The sequence below is a fragment of the Panthera pardus genome, unplaced genomic scaffold (genome assembly GCF_024362965.1).
Source record: "Panthera pardus isolate Hobbes unplaced genomic scaffold, ASM2436296v1 HiC_scaffold_23, whole genome shotgun sequence".
NCBI classification, from domain to species: domain Eukaryota; kingdom Metazoa; phylum Chordata; class Mammalia; order Carnivora; family Felidae; genus Panthera; species Panthera pardus.
The window spans coordinates 204733-225339 of NW_026526799.1; the positions used below are offsets into that span (position 1 = coordinate 204733).

The 20607-nt window shown below is 48.0% G+C and overlaps 1 protein-coding gene across 2 annotated transcripts; it reads right to left on the reverse strand.

The window, feature by feature from the left end:
- Positions 1–563: 563 nt before the first annotated feature.
- On the reverse strand, positions 564–18438 carry HYKK (hydroxylysine kinase). 2 transcript variants are annotated; one of them, XM_019460516.2, is made up of 5 exons: positions 18305–18438; positions 14448–14798; positions 13271–13410; positions 7756–7939; positions 564–3184 (listed from the first exon to the last, which is right to left on the reverse strand). In XM_019460516.2, exons 2-5 carry the CDS (start codon positions 14791–14793, stop codon positions 2724–2726), a joined length of 1131 nt encoding a protein of 376 aa, XP_019316061.1. In that variant the 5' UTR covers positions 14794–14798; positions 18305–18438; the 3' UTR covers positions 564–2723. The 2 variants fall into 2 exon arrangements, with proteins under 2 accessions (XP_019316061.1, XP_019316060.1); XM_019460515.2 differs by having other exon boundaries at positions 14448–14816; positions 18305–18437.
- Between the last annotated feature and the right edge of the window lie 2169 nt (positions 18439–20607).

Here is a 20607-nt window from a genome sequence, read left to right on the forward strand (position 1 = left end):
AAGATGATATATTTCTGCCTTGTCCTCTTGGGATGGTCATTCTTAGAATGCAGAGAGGTATTCTGCCACAAGCCGAGACGAGGTCCCAGGATTACCTGCCAGGTATGTGAGTGAAGATTGCTCCAGAAAGTTTTAGTCCCCGTGAATTTCCCTCAACCATCAAATCTCCCTTAGTGCTCAAGTCTTCCCGACTGAGGGCCAAGCATTTGTAGAGCAGAGACAAGCCATCCCAGCGCCTGTCTGAATTTATACCTGCAGAATCCATGAGATAATAAAATGATTGAGATTTAAGCCTACGATTAGGGTAAGTTCTTGGTTAAATTGTCACACGGTAGTATATGTAGCTAGAGTTGTTATCTGCCTCTAGGACGGTGGCTGTAGGTTGGAGAGATTAAGGATAGGAATATCGGAACGTAGGGTTCTCTTGCAGTACAAGAGGGTTTAAGAGCCTGGACAGAAAAAGACACTGGCAAGAGCAGAGTCTCTCTTGTGCATGTGGTACTGATCCCCAAATCTAGGAATGGGTTTTCTCCTCATGGGTTGTAAGGACCAGAGACTGGCACTTGTAGAAATGCACTCATTCCAGCCGTTTATTAAGGGTGTGCTCTGAGGGTGAAATTCAAGATTCAGTTCATTTTTTCTGGTCCCTAATTTCCTGAATGTCAAGCTTGATTAACAAACAAACAAAAAATGGCAGTGCCAGTCTGATTCAGTCAGTTTGATCTCAGGGTCTTAAGCTCGAGCCTCACTTTGGGAGTACAGATTACTTTAAAAAATAAATAAAACAAAATCTTTAAGAAAAGTACAATGCCTTAAATTGGGAAGTGTGAGTGCTTTCATGTAAGTGATCTCATTTGATCCCAACACAGTCGTGTTCACGTGCATACGCTTGCATGGGGGGTAGGAGGAGAGGGTTGGGACCCTGGCCCTCGCTGTCTCTGAGCAAATCCCTCATCTGAAAATGGGGATTAGAGGCGCCTGGATGGCTTAGTCGGTTTAGCACTGACTTTTGCTCAGGTCATGATCTCACAATTCGTGAGTTCGAGCCCCGTGCTGGGCTCTGTTCTGACAGCTCCGAGCCTGGAGCCTGCTTCCGATTCTGTGTCTCCCTCTCTCTCTGCACCTCCCCCGCTTACACTCTGTGTGTGTGTCTGTCTCTCAAATATAAACTTAAAAAAAATTTTTTTAATGGGGATTAATCATAGCACTACTTCTCTCATGGGTTTGTTATAGAGATAAAATGAGATAATGCATGTAAAATAATATGACATAGTAAGAAATACAGATTTAGTCTTCGTCCAGGTTCTGGCACAAAGCTTCTAGAACCCTTGTAATCTCCGGAATGGTAGGGGATAAACCCCTATCAACTACACACTAATAGGGCGACTGCAGAGGCAGGGAAGCAACAGCTATTCATATAGACTGAAAGGGACAGCTATTGAACGGGGGTTTGCATGGCAAGGGTTGTAGACTTGAGTCGTCTTAGAGAACGGATAGTTAGACCCACAAGAATAAGTAAACAGACACTTAATAAATCACACTGAAGGAGAAGTGCAGAGAAATCAGTGAAGGAAACAGTGGTATCATTAACATCAAGTATACAGTGAACCACTGTTCACCAACATCACATTTTCCCTTTTTTTTTAATGTTTTTTTAATCATTTTTGAGAGTGAGACAGAGCATGAGTCGGGGAGGGGCAGAGAGAAAGAGGGAGACACAGAATCCAAAGCAGGCGCCAGGCGTCAGCACAGAGCCCGACACGGGGCTCGAACCCTCATGACCTGAGCCAAAGTCAGACGCTCAACTGACTGAGCCCTCCAGGCGCCCCACCAACATCACATTTTCATATGTAAAGAGCCACAAATGAGACAGGTTTGGGGGACATCTTAGAGACTCTCTTAGTATCCGTCGAAAACTGACCGTTGTATTTGTGCCTCGGGAGTCATGGCCCTGCCTGCGTGTCCTCTCACCTCCTTGCAGGTCCGGTATCTTCCAGCATCGATCTCTAGAGTTCCAGCTTCAAGCGTCCTCTCAAATGCAGACTTTTTCTCAGGAACACCATCTCTGTTTCCTCCTAAGGCATCTTAGTCGCTGCCTTATCTCCTCCAACCTTTCTTTTAGCATACATGAATTTTGCAAATATTTTTTGAAACCGTGGGAAAGCACTGTATCGGGTGCAAAAGAAAAAAAGACGGGAGACAAAAAATTGTTTCACAGTCTCTGCCCTCAAATAGCTCTTGGGCCACATGACTACGCAGCCATCATCTGTGATACCGAGTGATGTGCCATGGAAAAGACAGTACAGGGTTCTAGAGACACAGAGCAATAGGAGAAGTCTTCGCAGAATTGGTGATATGACAGTGAGGCCTCTGTGCTACACTCGGTAATTTAAAGTGCGTGAACATGTCTACGTTTGTGTTCCTTTCAAAGTGTAAAACAGTCATTGATCTTGGGGCTGGAATACATACACCTTGAGAGATTGACTGAGTCAAAACATCACTCTGTGTTTTATACATGAGGCAAGCGAGACCCACAGAAAGACACGCTTGCTCATGGGGCACTTTCTTAGATTTAAAAAGTGGTTGTGAGAGTGCTCGGAGGGTTCATGTGCACCAATCAGTTCTATCAATTCATTTTTCACTGTGCAGGGAAATCCTTCATAGAATTAGATTTGGTCCTTCTGGGTTCTTCACCATCCAAGCTAATGTGAAATTTCGCCTAGTCACATGGCGATCCCAGAGTCGTAGGACCTGGCAGTTTGAAACCAGATTTCTTCTACAGCTTCTTGGCCCATGTCGAACATCTGCTGCAGGTGCTTCCACCCAGTTTTGGCAGTGATCATGAGATATTCTTTGTTCTCCGGGTGTAGCTGGCAAGAGTGTGCAGCTATGACGAGTGACTGACAAAAGCGACCGCACACGAGGAGGAACAAGGCGCCCCTCTCCACAGGTGTCAGTGGGATGACGCTCTCAAATCCGGCAAGGACGTGGCCTCCCACGTGTAGGGGACTCTTGCTCTCAATCATCATGTACATGATGGTGATGGCCACCTCAAACACATAGTAGCCGTAGCTCATGTCACCGAAGTCTAAAATCCCAGACACGTGATACGTGGCACCTTCAGGGGCTGACTTGATGGCCTCCACTAAAATGTTATGGTCATTAAGGTCTCCGTGATTGACACCTGAAAGGAGAAACATTAAGCCACGTGAAAACAGGTATTTAACCCCCAGTTCATTCTTCCCACTTCTCCTTTCTCGGGCATGGCCACTCAAGCAATGCGATGAGCAGTCAGAGGTACAGCTGAATCCTATTTTCCCTGAAATAAAATAATTTCCTCTGAAAAGGAAAAAAGCAGCTAAATTCGGTGGTTGAACTTGCCTTTGCTTCTGATCAGTACAAGGCCAGACGATGGAGGTTATAGTCACTGCGAACACCTGGTTCTGACTGTTAGCGTAAAGGGACAGGCAGAACCACCCCAAACCAGAAATGTTTAAAAACAATACACGTATGTTTGTATTATTATAAGAGAAGTCTAGGAGTGCCTGGATGGCTCAGTCAGTAGAGCATGCAACTCTTGATCTTGGGGTTGTGAGTTGAAGCCCCACATTGGGTGGAGAGATTAAACAATATTGGAGAAGAAGAAGGCGGGGGGAAGCGAGGAGGAGGAGGAGAAGCCGCCACCAAGAGTCCTAGAATGAACTAGATATGTCTATTTTAACTTAGGATTTCCAAAAAAATTTCTTATGACGGGGCACCTGGATGGCTCAGTTGGTTAAGCGTCTGACTCTTGATTTTGGCTCAGGTCACGATCTCACAGTTCATGTTCCTTCCAGGAATGCGCTGAGTTGCACTTCCCTGTTCCTCAAGATGTCGGTGTATGGCCATGTGACTTTTTGGTCATTGACATATGAACAGAAGTGATGTCACTTTAGGGCAGAGATTTAAGGGCCAGTGTACAGTGCCCTACATTCTTGCTCCCCATACTATAGCAATAGTCCAATTGGTGACAATCCCATCCATCTAAATCCCAAAGTGAGAATAGTAGAACAGAACTGTAGCCAACCCATGATAGGCATGCAGCCTGAGTTAGAACTAAACCTTTGTTTTTGTAGTCCACATGATTTGGGGGCTATTTGTTACTGCAGCATAGCCTTGCATAGCTGATACACAGTGTGGTATGGGAGGAGACCCAGGCAAATAGAACAGGGGAATAAAATGGAGCCCCAAAACATTTAGTTTATAGCAGAGGTGTACTGCAAAACAAAGAGAGGAAAGATGGCTTTTTTTTGAGAGAAAGAGAGAGAAAGGGGGCGAGTGAGGGGCAGAGAGAGAGAGAGAGAGAAGCGGGACTCACCTGAGGCAGGGCTCGTGTTTACCCAAAACGGGGCTCATGATCACCCCATGCAGGGCTCAAGCTCATGAACCATGACATCATGACCCGAGCAGAAGTCAGATACTTAACCAATTGAGCCACCCAGGTGCCCCAGAAAGATGGATTTTTTTTTAAAAAACGTTTATTTATTTTTGAGACAGAGCATGAACAGGGGAGGGGCAGAGAGAGAGAGAGACACAATCTGAAACAGGCTCCAGGCTCTGAGCTGTCAGCACAGAGCCCGACACGGGGCTCAAACTCATGGACCGTGAGATCATGACCTGAGCCGAAGTCAGACACTTAACCGACCAAGCCACCCAGGCGCCCCAAAGATGGCTTTTTAATAAATGTTGGTGGAAAAAAATATCAGCCATGGGAAAAATTCACACCATATGTAAATTCCTGATGATTTATAGACCTATTATGAAATGCAAAAGCTATGACATTTTAGTAAGATCATATAGGAGAATATCTTCATGACCACAGGGTAGAGAAAAATTTCTACACAAGACACACAACACTAACCATAGAGTAAAAGATTGATGTATTTGAAACCAATAAATTAAGGATTGTTCATCAAAATATATCATAAAGAAAGTGAAAAGGCAACAGAATGGGACAAAATATTTGTAACACATATAACCACTGAAGGATTTGTATCCAGAAATCAATGAGAAAAAAATCCCAGTAGAAAAACTGGCAAAAGACTTGCACAGACACTTCACAAAAGGGTTTACCCAAATGGCCAATAAATAGGGAAATGTATAGTAAAACCCCAACAGGAAATCATCACAGGGGTGCCTGGGTGGCTTAGTTCGTAGAGCCTGCGACTCTTGATCTTGGGTCGTGAGTTCAAGCCCCACATTGGGCATGGAACCTACCTAAAAAAAAAAAAAAAAATCATTACATTCATATCAGATGGGCGAAAAGTAAAACATCTGATGATACCAAGGGTGTAGAGCCATGAAAACTTTCATCCTCTGCCGGCAGTAGCATAAAGTCGACATACAACCACTTTGGAAAACAGTTTGACATTATCTCGTAAAACTGCATATAGACATGTCCTATGACCCAGCAGTCCTACCCCAGGACCCATGACGTCACACACTCAGTAATCCAGATGAGAAATGAGGGTAGCCTGGAACAAGTGGTAGTAGTTAAGGTGGGGTAAAGTAGGTAAAAATGGGGCACATTTGAAGTTAGAGCTGGTAGAATTTGATCGGATGTGAGGCGTGAGAGAAAGAACAAAGTCAAGGCTGCCAAGTCCTAGGGTTGTGGTCAGACCAGCTAGCGAGTGGTGGGTACATTTAAATGAGACAAATATGAGTTGTGGGGACAGATTTGAGGGCAAATCAACTCTGTTTTCTTGCTACCACCTTGCATTGCATGTTTGATTTTTTTTTAAGTAGGCTGCACGCCCAGCATGGAGCCCATCATGGGGCTTGAACTCATGACCCTGAGATCAAGACCTGTGCTGAGATCAAGAGTCAGATGTTTAACTGACTGAGACACACAGGCGCCCCACCCCCTTGCATTATGTTTACATAAAGTAAACGCTATGGATTGAAATGTGACTGCCCCGCCGCCCCAACAATTCACATGTTGAAGCCCTACCCCCCAGTGTGGTGGTATTTGGAGATGGGGTCTTCAGGACGTTGACAGGGGTGAGATGAGGTCATGAGGGTGGGGCCCTCATGATGGGATTTATGCCCTGATAAGAAGAGACACCACAGAGCATGCTTGACACAGAGAAAAGGTGGCTGTGAGCCAGGAAAGAAACTGCCCATGACGGCACCTCAGATTTCCAGCCTCCAGGACGGTGAGAAATAAATTTCTGTTGTCTACGCCCCCTGGTACTTTGTTAACGCAGCCCAAGCAGAGGCCACAAGGGACACGTACTGCCTAGGTTAGGCTTGCTAGAAATGCCCCTTACTTTCTTTTTTTTTTTTTTTTTAATTTTTTTTTTTTTTTTCAACGTTTATTTTATTTTTGGGACAGAGAGAGACAGAGCATGAACGGGGGAGGGACAGAGAGAGAGGGAGACACAGAATCGGAAACAGGCTCCAGGCTCCGAGCCATCAGCCCAGAGCCCGACGCGGGGCTCGAACTCACGGACCGTGAGATCGTGACCTGGCTGAAGTCGGACGCTTAACCGACTGCGCCACCCAGGCGCCCCTTTTTTTTTTAATTTTTTTTTTTTTCAACGTTTATTTTATTTTTGGGACAGAGAGAGACAGAGCATGAACGGGGGAGGGACAGAAATGCCCCTTACTTTCTTGTCCTTTGACTAAGGCTTCACGCTCAGTCAAGAGGCTGGTTACACCCTAGAGAAACTGTTCTCCGTGTCTATGAGGAGATATGGACTAGCGTGCTCACCAGAGCCCCGTGATGTAGCAGAAAAAAAAAAAGGGAACCCACACAAAATTCTATTAACGAAAGAACAAACCAGGCTAAAAAAATTACAGTATGTTCGGGGAGCCTGGTGGCTCAGTTGGTTCGGCGTCTCGATTTTGGTTCAGGCCGTGATCTCACGGTTCAGGAGATGGAGCCCCGCGTCGGGCTCTGAGCTGACAGTGTCGAGCCTCTCTCCTCTCGCTCGGCCCCTCCCCTGCTCACACTCACCCTCCCTCAAAAATAACTAAGTAAAAATTACAGTACATTGGGGCGCCTGGGTGGCGCAGTCGGTTAAGCGTCCGACTTCAGCCAGGTCACAATCTCGCGGTCCGTGAGTTCGAGCCCCGCGTCAGGCTCTGGGCTGATGGCTCAGAGCCTGGAGCCTGTTTCCGATTCTGTGTCTCCCTCTCTCTCTGCCCCTCCCCAGTTCATGCTCTGTCTCTCTCTGTCCCAAAAATAAAATTAAAAAAACGTTGAAAAAAAAAAAATTTAAAAAAAAAAAAAAAATTACAGTACATTGAAATAAATGGTGGTACGTACATACTCTGGAATACTATTCGGCAGTTAACAACGGTGAACTAAATGAACTGAACTGCAGGTGTCAAGTGGGTCAATCCAGAGACAACACTGAATAAGAAACGCAGGTTGCAGGGGCGCCTGGGTGGCTCGTCGGTTAAGCGTCAGACTTCGGCTCAGGTCCTGATCTCGCAGTTCGTGGGTTCGAGCCCCGCGTCGGGCTCTGTGCTGACAGCTCGGAGCCTAAAGCCTGCTTCCGATTCTGTGTCTCCCTCTCTCTCTGCCCCTCCCCCTCCCCTGCTCATGCTCTGTCTCCCTCTCTCTCTGCCCCTCCCCTGCTCATGCTGTCTCCCTCTCTCTCAAAAATGAATAAACATTAAAAAAATAATTAAACAAGATAAACTTCAAAGATAAATAATATAAATAGCAAAAAAAAAAAAAAATACTTATTCGATCAGAGGAATACTCACATTCTCGAAAATCACCTAACTTGGTCAGGACCTCGCCCTTGAACAGCTGAATGACCTGTGTGACGATCTCTCGGTTTCGGCTCTGGCCCAAGGCATACAGGTACTTCTCCAGAAGAGGAACGTTTTTCAGATTCCAAATGAAGTTTTCTCGACGAAGGCAACTTAACTTTGGGTGATGGAATTTCTAAATCAAAGGCAAGAAACTCTTTAGAGTCTGGACAGTCGGAGCGACCGCTACCTCGAGCTCCACAACCCCCCCCCCCCCAGTGCTGGTCCCAGGAGCACACGGGAGGGGCGCCACACTCACCAACTCCCCCCATTTAATCCCCCCACAAAACAATGACTGCATATTTGCACAGGACCTTGTAGCTCTGAGGGCACGTGCCCATCTCGCTTCGCGCCCACGATGGTGTGTCAGGGATTAGCCACAGCCTACGGCAGGGCCAGAGGTGGGTACAGAGAACTCTATTCTCCCCACATGACCTGCCGGCCCCTCATCACCTCTCTGACTTCACCTTCTGCTGCTCTTGCTGACTGTCCTCCAACCACCCTGGCCTCCCTGCGGTTGGAGAACACGCCAAGCACGGCTCCACCTCGCGGCCTCTGTGTGTGCTGTTCCCTCCTCGTGGGATACTCTTGCCCGGACCTCCGTTGGTCCAGGGTCTTCATTGCTACCAGCTCCTTACTCAAAAACCACCTTCTGTGGAAGGCACCCTGACCACTCCATCTAAAATGTCAGCCCTCTCTCCGATGCTTCAGATCCCTCTTCTCTGCTTGTTTTTTCTTCTTAAGGTGCGGCACGTATTGCTAACATCCACCATACTCCACCCTCGCGCCTGCCTGTCCTCCCTAGAACGTAAGCTCCACAGAGAGGAGTTTTGTGCTTGGTCCCCACGCCTGGAACGGTGCCTGGTGCACAAAAGACACTGCTCAAGCAGTATTTGCCGAATAAATGAGCATTCTTACAATAGAAAATTCTAGAACTGCCAGGGCCTTTAGATTTTGACCACTCTATCTGAGGTTTGAAATGGCTTTGACCATCGTTGCACAAAAGGGGAAACTGAGGTTTGGAGCAGGATAATGAGTTACTAGTGGGGGGCTGAGGGAGGGCTGACCTGTCCCAGAGTGGGGGGATCACCGGTGGAATAGTGTTTCTCCTGTGAGAAATACACTTTACATGACAACCCAGGATACTGCCAACACATAGAGAGGGGAAAAAATGTCCATAAACAATACATAGACTACTATGTGTGAGATATTCTGGTGTTTCTCCATTGTATTCTATTTCTTTAAAAATGTCCCTCTAAATTCATTCTAACGTCCACTCTCGAGCCCTGGGGTTCCAAATCCTTCCCCTGATGTCCCCGCTTTCGCCACCACGTCCTTGAAGTAGCCTCGGTTTCAATACCTCGCACAGGAGGTACTTTTTACCCTTGAACGGTTCTGCCCTCTTCCTTCCGCTGAGCTAAACTGTCTCAGCAATAGCGTCCCTGCCGTGGGCTGTCACCGGGACATCCATGCCAACAGTGTCCCTGCCGTGGGGTCTCGTGGGCCGTCTGGGGCCGTCTGGAACACGGTCAGTGCTTCTCCCACATGACTGTCTTCCATGTACTCCCGGACAGGGCTCCTCCCCCTCAGAGCCTTCTCTTCTGCAGAGTCAACCTTTCTGGTTCCTTCCGTGAGTCCTCACATGACAGGGTTTTGAATTCCTGACCACTGGTGTGTTAAGTGCCACTGCGGATCACAAAAATACTCTGCATAGTAAGCACTAAAACACTGTTGAAGCTGTGCCTTCTAGGGGGTAGAACTGGAACTAAGAATGGAGATGATAGGGAAGAGAAAAAAATGTTCATTTTATGCCTTTCAGTACTGTGTGAAATTTCAACCATGCATATTTCTTACTTTCATTTTTTTAAGTTTATTTATTTTGAGAGAGAGAGAGGAGAGAGAGAGAGAGAGAGAGAGAGAAAGTGCAAGCATGGGAAGGGCAGAGAGAAAGAGGAGAGAGAGAGAATCCCAAGCAGGCTCTGTGCTGTCAGCTTGGAACCTGACGTGGGGCTCGAATCCACGAGCCATGAGATCATGACCTGAGCCGAAACCAAGAGTTGGACGCCCAACTGACTGAGCCCCCCCAGGCGCCCCTCTAACTTTTATTTTTAAAGAAAGTAAAATATAACACTCTTGCCGGGCTTCCAATGGAGCAACGGTCCACTCGGGAAGGCTCTGAGTCGGCTCCTAAAACGGCGGCACTGTTAGCCATGCAGCCCACAGGAGGCCCTCTCGGCTCCGGCAGGAGAAGTGGGAGACCACCCGGAATCCAGGCCAGGAGTCAGTCACACACGGCTGGGTTTCAACAGGCTCTGCCACTTAACATCTCGGATCTGTTTCCTTGACGGTGAAATCAGAGTATCAACACCAGCCTCCCAATCGTCTCCGATAAACTAAGACGCGAAACAAATCAAGACCTCACACGTAGCGGGTGCTCAGCAAAGGTTTGTTGAACATGAATGTTGCAGCCAACGCGCCCGACTTCTCTGGGCTTTGTCTCCTGGCTCCTCGGTGCGCCACGCCGAGCTCCTGAGGGTTTCATCACTACTGCATTAAATGTAAACATCCCGACTGAAGGGCACAGATGGTTAGACTGGATAAAATAGCAAGACCCATGTACACACTGCTTGCAAGAAGGACTTGTAATATAGAGGCTGTGGGCATAAAGCAGCCAAGAATTTTTTCCACTCAGTCTCAGGAGATTGTAAATATCAAGTCTCTGGGACAGAGGGCATAAAAATCCCCTAAGTCTTATTGTTGGGGTGTTCCCAGCCCCGTCCCATCTCTTAGCTCCTGCTAAGTCTCCACCTTACTCTTCTCGCTAAAGCACCAGCCGGATGGAAAGAAACTGTGGGCAGAAGCAAGGAGTGACTCGGGCAGGCTGACCACAGTAGCCACAAGAGGGGCACAAGGTGAGCTCAGTGGAGGCTGCTCTGCTTCGTCTACGGCAAGAAGCCTTTGCCGGCACAGATCTCAGCACCCACCAGCCCCCATCTCTGATAGTTCTCCTAGTTCTCCCCCTCTTCATCCCTCCTGTCCTCTGCTCCGGGCTACAAAGGCCACCTCGTCACTGATGTCAGGGGAGAATGCTGCCTACTTGTGCGCGGGGCTGTGACCCAGCAGACACAGGTGCGAACCCACGTCTCGCTCAGCCCCTCCCTCTCCCACAGGCTTCACATTAAATCAATCACCAACTTGGCTCTGTCTCCAAAATATATCTTGAACCTTTCCTTCAAGCTTGAGGAGACCTTCAAGCTCTCAATCCGCGTTTATCTGATTATTCATTAGCTTCCTAGATGCACTCCCTGCCTCCATTCTGGCTTTCTGCCAATCCATCCACCACACTGATCCACAGAGTGCTATAAACTAGAATCCTTTGCCTGTTTAAAAACCCTCCAAAGTCCCTAAGCTCCTCAGTATCGTATATGCTGATGTATCTTATAATCTGACCACGGGATGTTTCCAACTTTATCTTTTTTTTTTTTTTTCAACGTTTTTTATTTATTTTTTGGGACAGAGAGAGACAGAGCATGAACGGGGGAGGGGCAGAGAGAGAGGGAGACACAGAATCGGAAACAGGCTCCAGGCTCCGAGCCATCAGCCCAGAGCCCGACGCGGGGCTCGAACTCACGGACCACGAGATCGTGACCTGGCTGAAGTCGGACGCTTAACCGACTGTGCCACCCAGGCGCCCCTCCAACTTTGTCTTCTGTCTCCCTCAGGCTTAACCCCTGTATTCCAAGCATAACGAATTACCAGAAGTTCTGGAACATGATCATTGTACTCGCATGGCTGTTCGCATGCTCTTTCCTCTAGCTAGAAAGCCCTCCCTCCTTCTTCTCTGACTGATGGGTTCCTAACTTTAAAGAACCAGCTCATAAATTGCTTCTTTTTTTTTTAATCCAGTCCTCCTTGAATACCTGCTATGTGTTTCACACTGTTAGACAGCAAGGGAAAAAGATGACTAAGGCATAAACCAGAGGCATCTTGGTGGTTCAGTCGGTTGAGTGTCCGACTTCGGCTCAGGTCATGATCCCGTGGTTCTGGGTTCGAGCCCCACGTCGGGCTCTGGGCTGACAGCTCGGAGCCTGGAGCCTGCTTCGGATTCTGTGTCTCCCTGTCTCTCTGCCCACCCCCTACCTCAAAAATAAATAAACATTTAAAAAAATTAAAAAAAAAACAATTAAAGCATAAACCATCTCTTAAGAAGCTCACTGCTTCTGGGGCGTCTGCGTGGCTCAGTCGGTGGAGTGTCTGACTGATTTCAGCTCAGGTCATGATCCCAGCGTCATAGGATAGAGCCCTGCGTTGGGCTGCGTACTAAGCATGGACCCTGCTTGGGATTCTCTCTCTCTTCTTCTCTCTCTCTCTCTGCCCCACCCCCTGCTCACGTGTGCTCTCTCTCTCTCTAACAATAATAATAAAAAGAGAAGCTCACTGCTTCCCATGAACCATATGTAACAGGAAGTGCAAATATGCAATAATTACGATACCATATGTGGTAGACTGTTGTTCTGATGTCCCCTATGAATCATGCTTCCTTTATTCACACCCTATGTAGCTTCTCCCAGTTGACTTTGGGATTAGACACGTCACTTGCTTTGGCCAATGGGGCACTAGCTAGCGTGATTCAAACTGTCTCAATAACTCAATAACAGGCTCAATGTTATTGAACATTGTCTGTGAACTGGGATTTGTCCCCTCGGAGCACTCTCTCGGAAACCAGCAGCCATGTTGTAAAGACGCTCAGCCATCCTGAAGGATGAGACACCATGTGACAAGCAGAGGCCCCGTGGAGGACTGAGCTCCCAGCTGGGTACAGCTGCATGAGTGACCCCAATCAATACCACGTAGAGCAGGAGATCCACTCAGTCAACCCATGGAAACATGACAAATAAGTCATTATTGTTTCAAGCCAGTAAGTTTGGGGATGACTTGTTACACAGCACTAGCTGACTGGAACATAGCCCAATAAGTACAGTGATAGAAGGATGTCCAAGTTCAGAAGTAGCAAGAGAAGGAAGTGGTCAATTATGCACAGCACGGGAAGAGAAAAGGTCAGGGGAGATTTCACAGACCTGGGCAGAAAGGAGCCTTACTGTCATAAAATTCATGCATCTAAGACCCTATTTCCTTCATCACAAACCTTAGGAGGCACCACACATAAAAAGGGAGTCTGACACTGGGTCTATCTTTTAAGTAAAATAAATCAAAACTAGGGGCACCTGGGTGGCTCAGTTGGTTAAGCATCCAACTTTGGCTCAGGTCATGATCTCACAGTTCATGAGTTTGAGCCCTGTGTCAGGCCCTGTGCTGACAGCTCAGAGCCTGGAGCCTGCTTCAGATTCTGTGTCTCCCTCTCTCTCTCTCTGCCCCTCCCTCACTTGTGCTCTCTCTCTATCTTAAAAAAAAAAAATCAAAACTAAACAAAAAATTCTTATAAATAAGATAAAACCCCAAATCTTACCTCCAGTGTCTTATCCAATTTGCCAGCTAGCCTTCCAATTTCATACAGTAGCTGGGGGCTGATGGGAATCTCAGCTATAGGCCTTCCTGGGAGGTAAGTCAGCAGCCTCACCAAGTAGCTTGCGATTTCGGAGCCACTATCTAGAGGGATGGAAGGTTATATCCTGTCAACTATTCTCCAGAAAATGGACTTTCTGGCTTTGTAATTATTATCATAGAGAATAACAGAAATCACAGAAGAAGAGAAATGCATGAGCTAACCTAAAACCAGCCAGCAGGATTTTATGAAGCAGGACTGAGCAGATCGGTGCAAACAGAACAAACAAACCTCACAGCCCCGGAACCAGGCACTTACACACCAGCAGTGCTCCAGCCCCAGCTTTGCCGGCCTTGGCACTAAACATAAATTGCCTGGTCTGGCAAATGGACCTAAAACATGTTTTCATAAGTTTATAATTGAGGAAAGTGTGATATAGAGAAATGACAGTTTCAGAGGCTTCTTCAGGGGCAAACGGGGGGGAAAGCCTGTGTGTCGGGGCCTGGATGGGGCCTCACTTGTTTGGAGCCATGCAGATTATGACAGAATGGGTGATCGTATAAGAGGGAAATAATGGTCGAGATTTAACCTTTAACAAATTCCAGGGCTGAGCTGATTTCAGGCTGCTTAGAGAACTCTACAGGTTCAGCTTAGAATTTTGGCAAAATTAGAGGGAAATGGGCCAGAGTCTCACAGACGAGGACTCCAGTCGTAGGAATATCAAGCAGTGGGTCCCAGGTTACATACACAGAAATGACAGAGCTGGGATCTAAAATCCCTGATTTCTAGTCCTGTGTTCTTTCTTCCACACCACAGCACCAAGATACACAGCTGGTCTGATGAATAAAAATCTTTCATTATTTTTCTGTTAAAAACAATTTCCCCTAACTCCACGTGTCCTTAGTGCCTCATCCATCAAGTCCTTCCTAAGGGGAGGAGTTACACCAGATCCCAGCCCTAACCACTCCGGAATCAGAGCCCCTGATCTGCACTCGGGTGATGCTGTGGCCTCCCCCAGCCACTGAACAAATAACCACATCCACACTGGGAGCTATAAGCCTGTTCTTGATATTCCCACCTGTAGCCAAAATGCAGTAATGTACGTGCACAGGCGATGACGAGTGACGTGGTAATTTTTTACCTATGGACACAAGAGAGGTTAGGTTGTCTCCTTTAGTGCGACACACAGAGGCTGTTGGGAACCCAGCGTCTCTCAGAAACATGATGATGTGACTCTGAACTTCAATCAGCTCTGGAGTTTTGCTCGACTCAGTGTTGCTTATTTTGAGGACATACTCAGTCGGGCCATCTGTAGTGTCTTTGGTTCTTGAAACGCATACGTGAAAGTTTTGGTCATCGTAGCTAGGAAGTGGCTGGATCTTGGAAACTTTTAACCCAAATACCGATTCCACTAATGCAGAGGCTTGGATTTCACTGAAAGCGGGCTTGGTGAGAGCCTGTGACTGAAGATCATCTCCACGTGACATTATGTCTAGAGAAAACAAAAAAACTAGAAAGAGACATATAATGAATATATTTAATGAAGTGATGTTTCTTAAGACAGACCAATAATGTTGCTCAATATTGATTCTATAGTTCTTATTATTTAAAAAAATTTTATTTTGATGTTTATTTATTTTTGAGAGAGAGAGAAACAGAGTGTGAGCAGGGGAGGGGCAGAGAGACAGGGAGACACAGAATCCGAAGCAGGCTCCAGGCTCCGAGCTGTCAGCACAGAGCCCGACGCGGGGCTTGAACCCACAAACCGTGAGATCATGACCTGAGCCAAAGTCGGACGCTTAACCGACTGAGTCACCCAGGTGCTCCAATATAGTTCTTATTATTAATTTTCACTCATAAAGTTAAAAATCACATCAGCAAATGAGATAAAGAAGTGGGCGTTTTGGCAGGTGAATAAATTTCCTTGCACCACAAATTAGTTTTAAACTCACCTTGCAAACAGAAGGTATGTTTCCAGGGACAGAATACAGATGAGGAAAGCGCCTGGTATCACCTCATCCAATTCCTGCTCTGCTCCCCCACTTTATTTATGGGGAGATTTGGGTCCTGGGAGGTGAGAGGCCTCACCCAAAGTGACATACGATGTAACAGTAAGGACTCGGCTCTTGACACTCCTAAGCCAGGGTTTTGTCCCTTTGACTATGTTGCCATCAGTTTGGGGCTAAAATATAAACTGAAACACGGTGGTCTTACTCTCCTAGCCCCACTTTGAATTCTAAGGCTCACCCTCCAGCTTACCACGCATGCTCCCGGTACGCAAGTGTGGGCTGGCGCGCAGAGCATCATGGGAGGCACAGGTGGCGATGTGAAAGCGCGCCTAGCGGGCTCTGTAACCCCAGAAACGTTAACTCTGGCTTACAAATATCTGAACAATAAAAAACTTAAGAGCTATTCAAAACAGCAGGTTATAAGGCAGTAAGTAATAAACGGAGGGTGCCAAAGAAACCCTGGGTTAAGTACAAACCTGACGTGTCTGAATTAACACTGAATGACTCCATTTACCTTAACTCGTAAAGAATACATTTTCTACGGCTAAGAGGAATAAGGGCTTGAAATAAAAATGTTACGTGGGGCACCCGGCTGGCTCTGTCAGTGGCGCGTGTGACTCTTGATCTCGGGGTTATAGGTTTGAGCCCCACGTTGAGGGGGGAGGTGAGTAGAGATCACTTAAAAATAAAATCTAGAGTGGGGGCGCCTGGGTGGCTCAGTCTGTTAAGCGTCAGACTTCGGCTCAGGTCACGATCTCACGGTCTGTTGGGTTCCAGCCCCGCTTCGGGCTCTGTGCTGACAGTTCAGACCCAGGTGCCTGCTTTGGATTCTGTGTTTCCCTCTCTCTCTCTGCCCCTCCCCTGCTTGCACTCTGTCTCTCTCAAAAATAAATAAACATTAAAAAATTTTTTTTAGTTAAAAAATAAAATAAAATCTAGGGGCACCTGGGTGGCTGTCGGTTGACTGTCCAATCCTGATTCTGGCTCAGGTCATGATCTTACGTTTCATGAGTTTGAGCCCCACATCAAGCACTGTGCTGACAGTTTGGACCTGGTTGGGATTCTCCCTCCTTCCCTCTCTCTCTGCCGCTCCCCAACTCTCAATGTCTCTGTCTCTCTCAAAATAAATAAATAAAACTTAAAAAAAAAAAATCCTGGGATCCCTAGGTGGCTCAGTCGGTTAAGTAGCCAGCTTTGGCTCAGGTCATGATATAGTTTGTGGGTTCGAGCCCCACATCGTGCTCTGTGCTGACAGCTCAGAGCCTGGAGCCTGCTTCAGATTCTGTGTCTCCCTCTCTCTCTGCCCTTCTCCCGTTCATGCTCTCTCTCTCTCTCTCTCTCTCTCTCAAAAATCAATAAACATTTTTAAAAAATTAAAAAAAAAAGAAATCCTTTAAATTCTAAAAAAAAAATTATGGGCAGTTACGTAAAATGAAGTTACAACTGAGTCTCTAAAATGGTGTATGAAATTAATATATGATAGAGATTCGGAGGAGAGAGAACTGATACAGCCTGAGGAAGACATTCTTGACAATAGGGATCTGAACTGAGCTACTGAGTATGACTTGGGGAGACAGGATGGGGGAGAGTGTTTTCTTCTCCTTGCTGACACGGCCCTCTGCTCACACGCCCGGCACCCCCAAAGCATCTAGTGACACAGATACAGCGATGTGGGGCTTCTGAACACACTTCAAGGGCCAAGTAGTTAGGGTCCTTGTATCCTCACTCCCCTCTTTTTATAAAATAGTTTTATTTCAATCCTCCCTTCGTACTAAGTTGTAAATAATTAATAACATATTGGGGTAGGTTGCATTTTAGGGCACGATTCCGACTTGTTCAAGGGATGTAGTGTCATATAAAAAGAATCTCATGAACAGTTAGCTCTTATTGATAGAAATAAGAAGCTGTTGCTTCTGGCAGGGAGGTGGCAGGAGAAAACTTTCTGGAGGAAAATGTCTATATTTTTACTGTGCTTTGGTTACATGGGTGTATACATTTGTCAAAACTTAGTTTAAAACTTAAGTGAGCGTAAGATCTGTGAATCTCACCAAATGTAAATTTACATGAAAAAAAAAAAAAAAAAAAAAAAAACAGCCTGTGTGAGAAACTGGCTAGGAAGAGGGTTGAAGGGGCGTCTTAGAGCTTTCTCAGAGTCCCCAAATCACTATACGCCTGTTAGTGTGCAATCACTTCAGATCTATGAAACCCAAAGCCCAGCCCACCGCAGTGAGGACAGCGAGGTAAAATTCAGGGAGGCACACACAGGATGTGACCCCTTCCTGCCTCAGCCCAACACTGTTGCCTGATGACTCCAGCGATAACAGGAATATTCGTCTAACATGCCATTCCCCTCCGCGTCCCCGCCTTCCTCGACCCTCTTTCCCGCACTGATTTCTCCCACCTCCAAGCCTGACCCAGCTGCTCAGTTTCCACCACCTGTTATAGTTCCTACGGTCTTGCTAATCACTTCTCATGTTTACTTTCGGACCAGAATATTTGCTTTCAGATTTTGTTCACTAAAGATGTTGTAAAAACTCCTGAATGGGGTTTCGAAACTTAATCTTTGCACCTGAAACCTCTGGGAACCAATATATCCTACCACACTGCATTTGAGCTTTAAAACTACATGAGATTTTGAAATTCCGGACGAAACAGGGGAGTTATTCTGCATTTTCCCTCCTCTCCAGACGTTACCCCAGCGCGCCCTGCACACACCCCCTCCGATTCCTTCTGCGCTGTCCTCGCGCCAGGCCCCGTGCAGGTCTGCACCCCAGCTCCCAGCCCAGCCCCACAGCGCGCCGCCGGGGATTCCGGTGGTCTTCCCGCTGCGGCAGGGGACTGGTGGGGGGGCGCCGAGGACGCGGAGGGGACGAGGAGGAAGGGGCTGCAGCCGCGGACCCCGCCCCTCCGCCAGGGAGCCCCCGGAGCCCCCAGTGCACCCCCAGGCCGGTGGCTCGGCCCAGACCCCTGCCCTCCCCGGTCGGCTCACCCGCAGCGACCCCGGGTCCCGAGAGGACACAGCTGACCCGCACCCAGCAGTCCGGAGTCGGCCCCGGCCGGCGCGAGCCTGCAAACCCCAACTTCTGATTGGCGCCTCGCCATCCCCCTCCGCCAGTCAGTACACAGTGCTGGGGGGCGGGTCCGCCACGCCCCGGCCCGCGAGATCCGGCTTCTGATTGGCCCCTCGCGATCCCCCTCCGCCAGTCAGCGCAGAGTGCTGGGGGGCGAGGCTCGGCCGCCGTCCGCACCGCCCCGGCCCGCGAGATTCGGCTTCTGGATTGGCTCTCCACAGCTCTGTCCCGCCTTCCCTCGGTGGTGACCCCACTCAGAATCCGCCTACCTCTCACAGAACGGCACCTCTTGTTTCTGATTGGCTTTTGTGGATTCCGCCCCGCCCCCTTTCTGCCCCGGAAGAGCACCTCGCGGTTGGGTCGAGTCCCTCCGCGGCTCAGAACGCAGTTTCCACCAGACTTCGGGGTAATCTGCTTTCCCTCGCCTCGGCCTCCGTCCAGCTGCCGCCGGAGTCCGTTCCCGCGCGGCCCGAAGTTACCTCCCTAGTGCCGCGGGCCCACGCGCCCCTCCGCCGCGCGCCGACCTCACCTCCGGCTGGACTCGGGCCGCGGCTCCAACTTGCACTCGCTCCCAGGCCGGCGGGCCGAGCAGCAGATGGAGGGGGCGAGAGGGCGGTCCCCGGCTTCCCGCGGCTGGGCCCAGGTCGGGCCTGAATCCCCTGCAGGAAACCGCCGTGTGCCCGCGGAGTGGGGATCCCGGTGGTCGGGGGCGCCAGGCAGGACTTCTCGGTGGGTCAGAGCTCTGGCCTGCGGCGCGGCCTCCGTGGTTCTATGCCCCCTCTTGCTCCCTGCGGGTACCGCACCCCTCCCCGTGCGGGTACAGCATCATCCCCCCTCCCCCGTGTAGGTACTGCACCCCCACTTTGGGTACAGCACCTCTCCTCTGTGCGCCTACAGCATCCCCCGTGCAGGTAATGCACCGCTGCCCTGTGCGGGTACAGCACCCCGCCCCCACCCCGTGTGGGATGAGGGATGGGGATGAAGACTGAACCGCCAGAAAATGGGGACAGATTTAGAGTCAGGGCTACTAGCTCCACAATGGCCTCCTTTCCACCCACAGTGTCTTCTTTAGAAACACTGTTATTTTGTCATTTGCCCTTTCATTTTGGGGCTTGAACTCACAACCCCAGGATCAAAAGTTGCATGCTCTAGGGACTGAGCCAGGCAGGTGCCCCCGCCCTTTCATTTTAAATGAGCATCTTTGTCTTTAATAAATCCTCATACATAAATCTTTTGTGCGTTTCCATTTATGTCCTTGAAATACCCTGCTCGGTCCTATCACTGGGTCTAAGAGAATGAACATTTCTAAGGCTTTTCATATATGCTGCCAAGTCATGTTTGTCCTCAAAATGCCAGTACTGGATATCATAATGTAAAAATCTCCACCAGTCTACTAAATGTCATGTCAATGTTGGATGAACAATGTTTTTCGTCTCCACCTGGCCACCTGGGACACTTACGTAGTGGCTCTTAGAGTTCAGTGATCAAAACTTGGAAGGAACAGAATGAACAATCTGTAGGCTGAGATTGCAGCCACGATTTTGTATCATAAGATGTCCTGTCACACATAATAGCCGTTTATGAAACTTTCTTTACAGTATATTGCAGGTTGTTACAAATGTTCAAAACTCAGTGACCCCACAATCGTCACCACACAGTCACATTTTGTGGGGATTACGTAATACAGCTGCTTTTGCAATACATGTTCCAATTTTGAAGTACACTGAACACAAGCCTAACGGTTTGGTATTTTGAAAAATTATCAAACAACTCACATCAAACCAAAACAAATAGGCTGGAGCTACACTAATTTATAATTTAAAACCTAGACTGGCACCAAGTGGAAACTGGCAACAGAGGCACACTGTGAGACTCGCTTTGTGCTCTAGTATCCAAACCGCCAGCCCGTGCCTGTGTGGGATGAGCCTTTGTAATGCAAACTTCACAGAACGCTGAATTGGAATCTTCAGAACATCTCTAATCATGTGCCAATCTTGGTTCCCGAACACCAGATCTTAATAAAGTTGACTCACTCGCTTGGGTTGCTATATTAAGAGTGGTAGCAAGGGCAGGTTATTTTTATTTTTTTTCATTTTTTAAAATTTACATCCAAATCAGTTAGCATCTAGTGCAGCAATGATTTCAGGAGCAGATTCCTTAATGCCCCTTCCCCATTTAGCCCATCCCCCCTCCCACCACCCCTCCAGCAACCCTGTTTATT

What these genes read in the sequence shown, in the direction of transcription:
- HYKK (XM_019460516.2), bottom strand. Translation starts at nt 14,793, where the DNA reads ATGTCACGTGGAGATGATCTTCAGTCACAGGCTCTCACCAAGCCCGCT. An exon ending in AACCTCTCTTGTGTCCATAG is followed by an intron (nt 13,411 to 14,447) that starts GTAAAAAATTAC and finishes CCATCCCTCTAG; the next exon opens with ATAGTGGCTCCGAAATCGCA. An exon ending in GTTAGGTGATTTTCGAGAAT is followed by an intron (nt 3,185 to 7,755) that starts GTGAGTATTCCT and finishes TTCTCCTTTCAG; the next exon opens with GTGTCAATCACGGAGACCTT.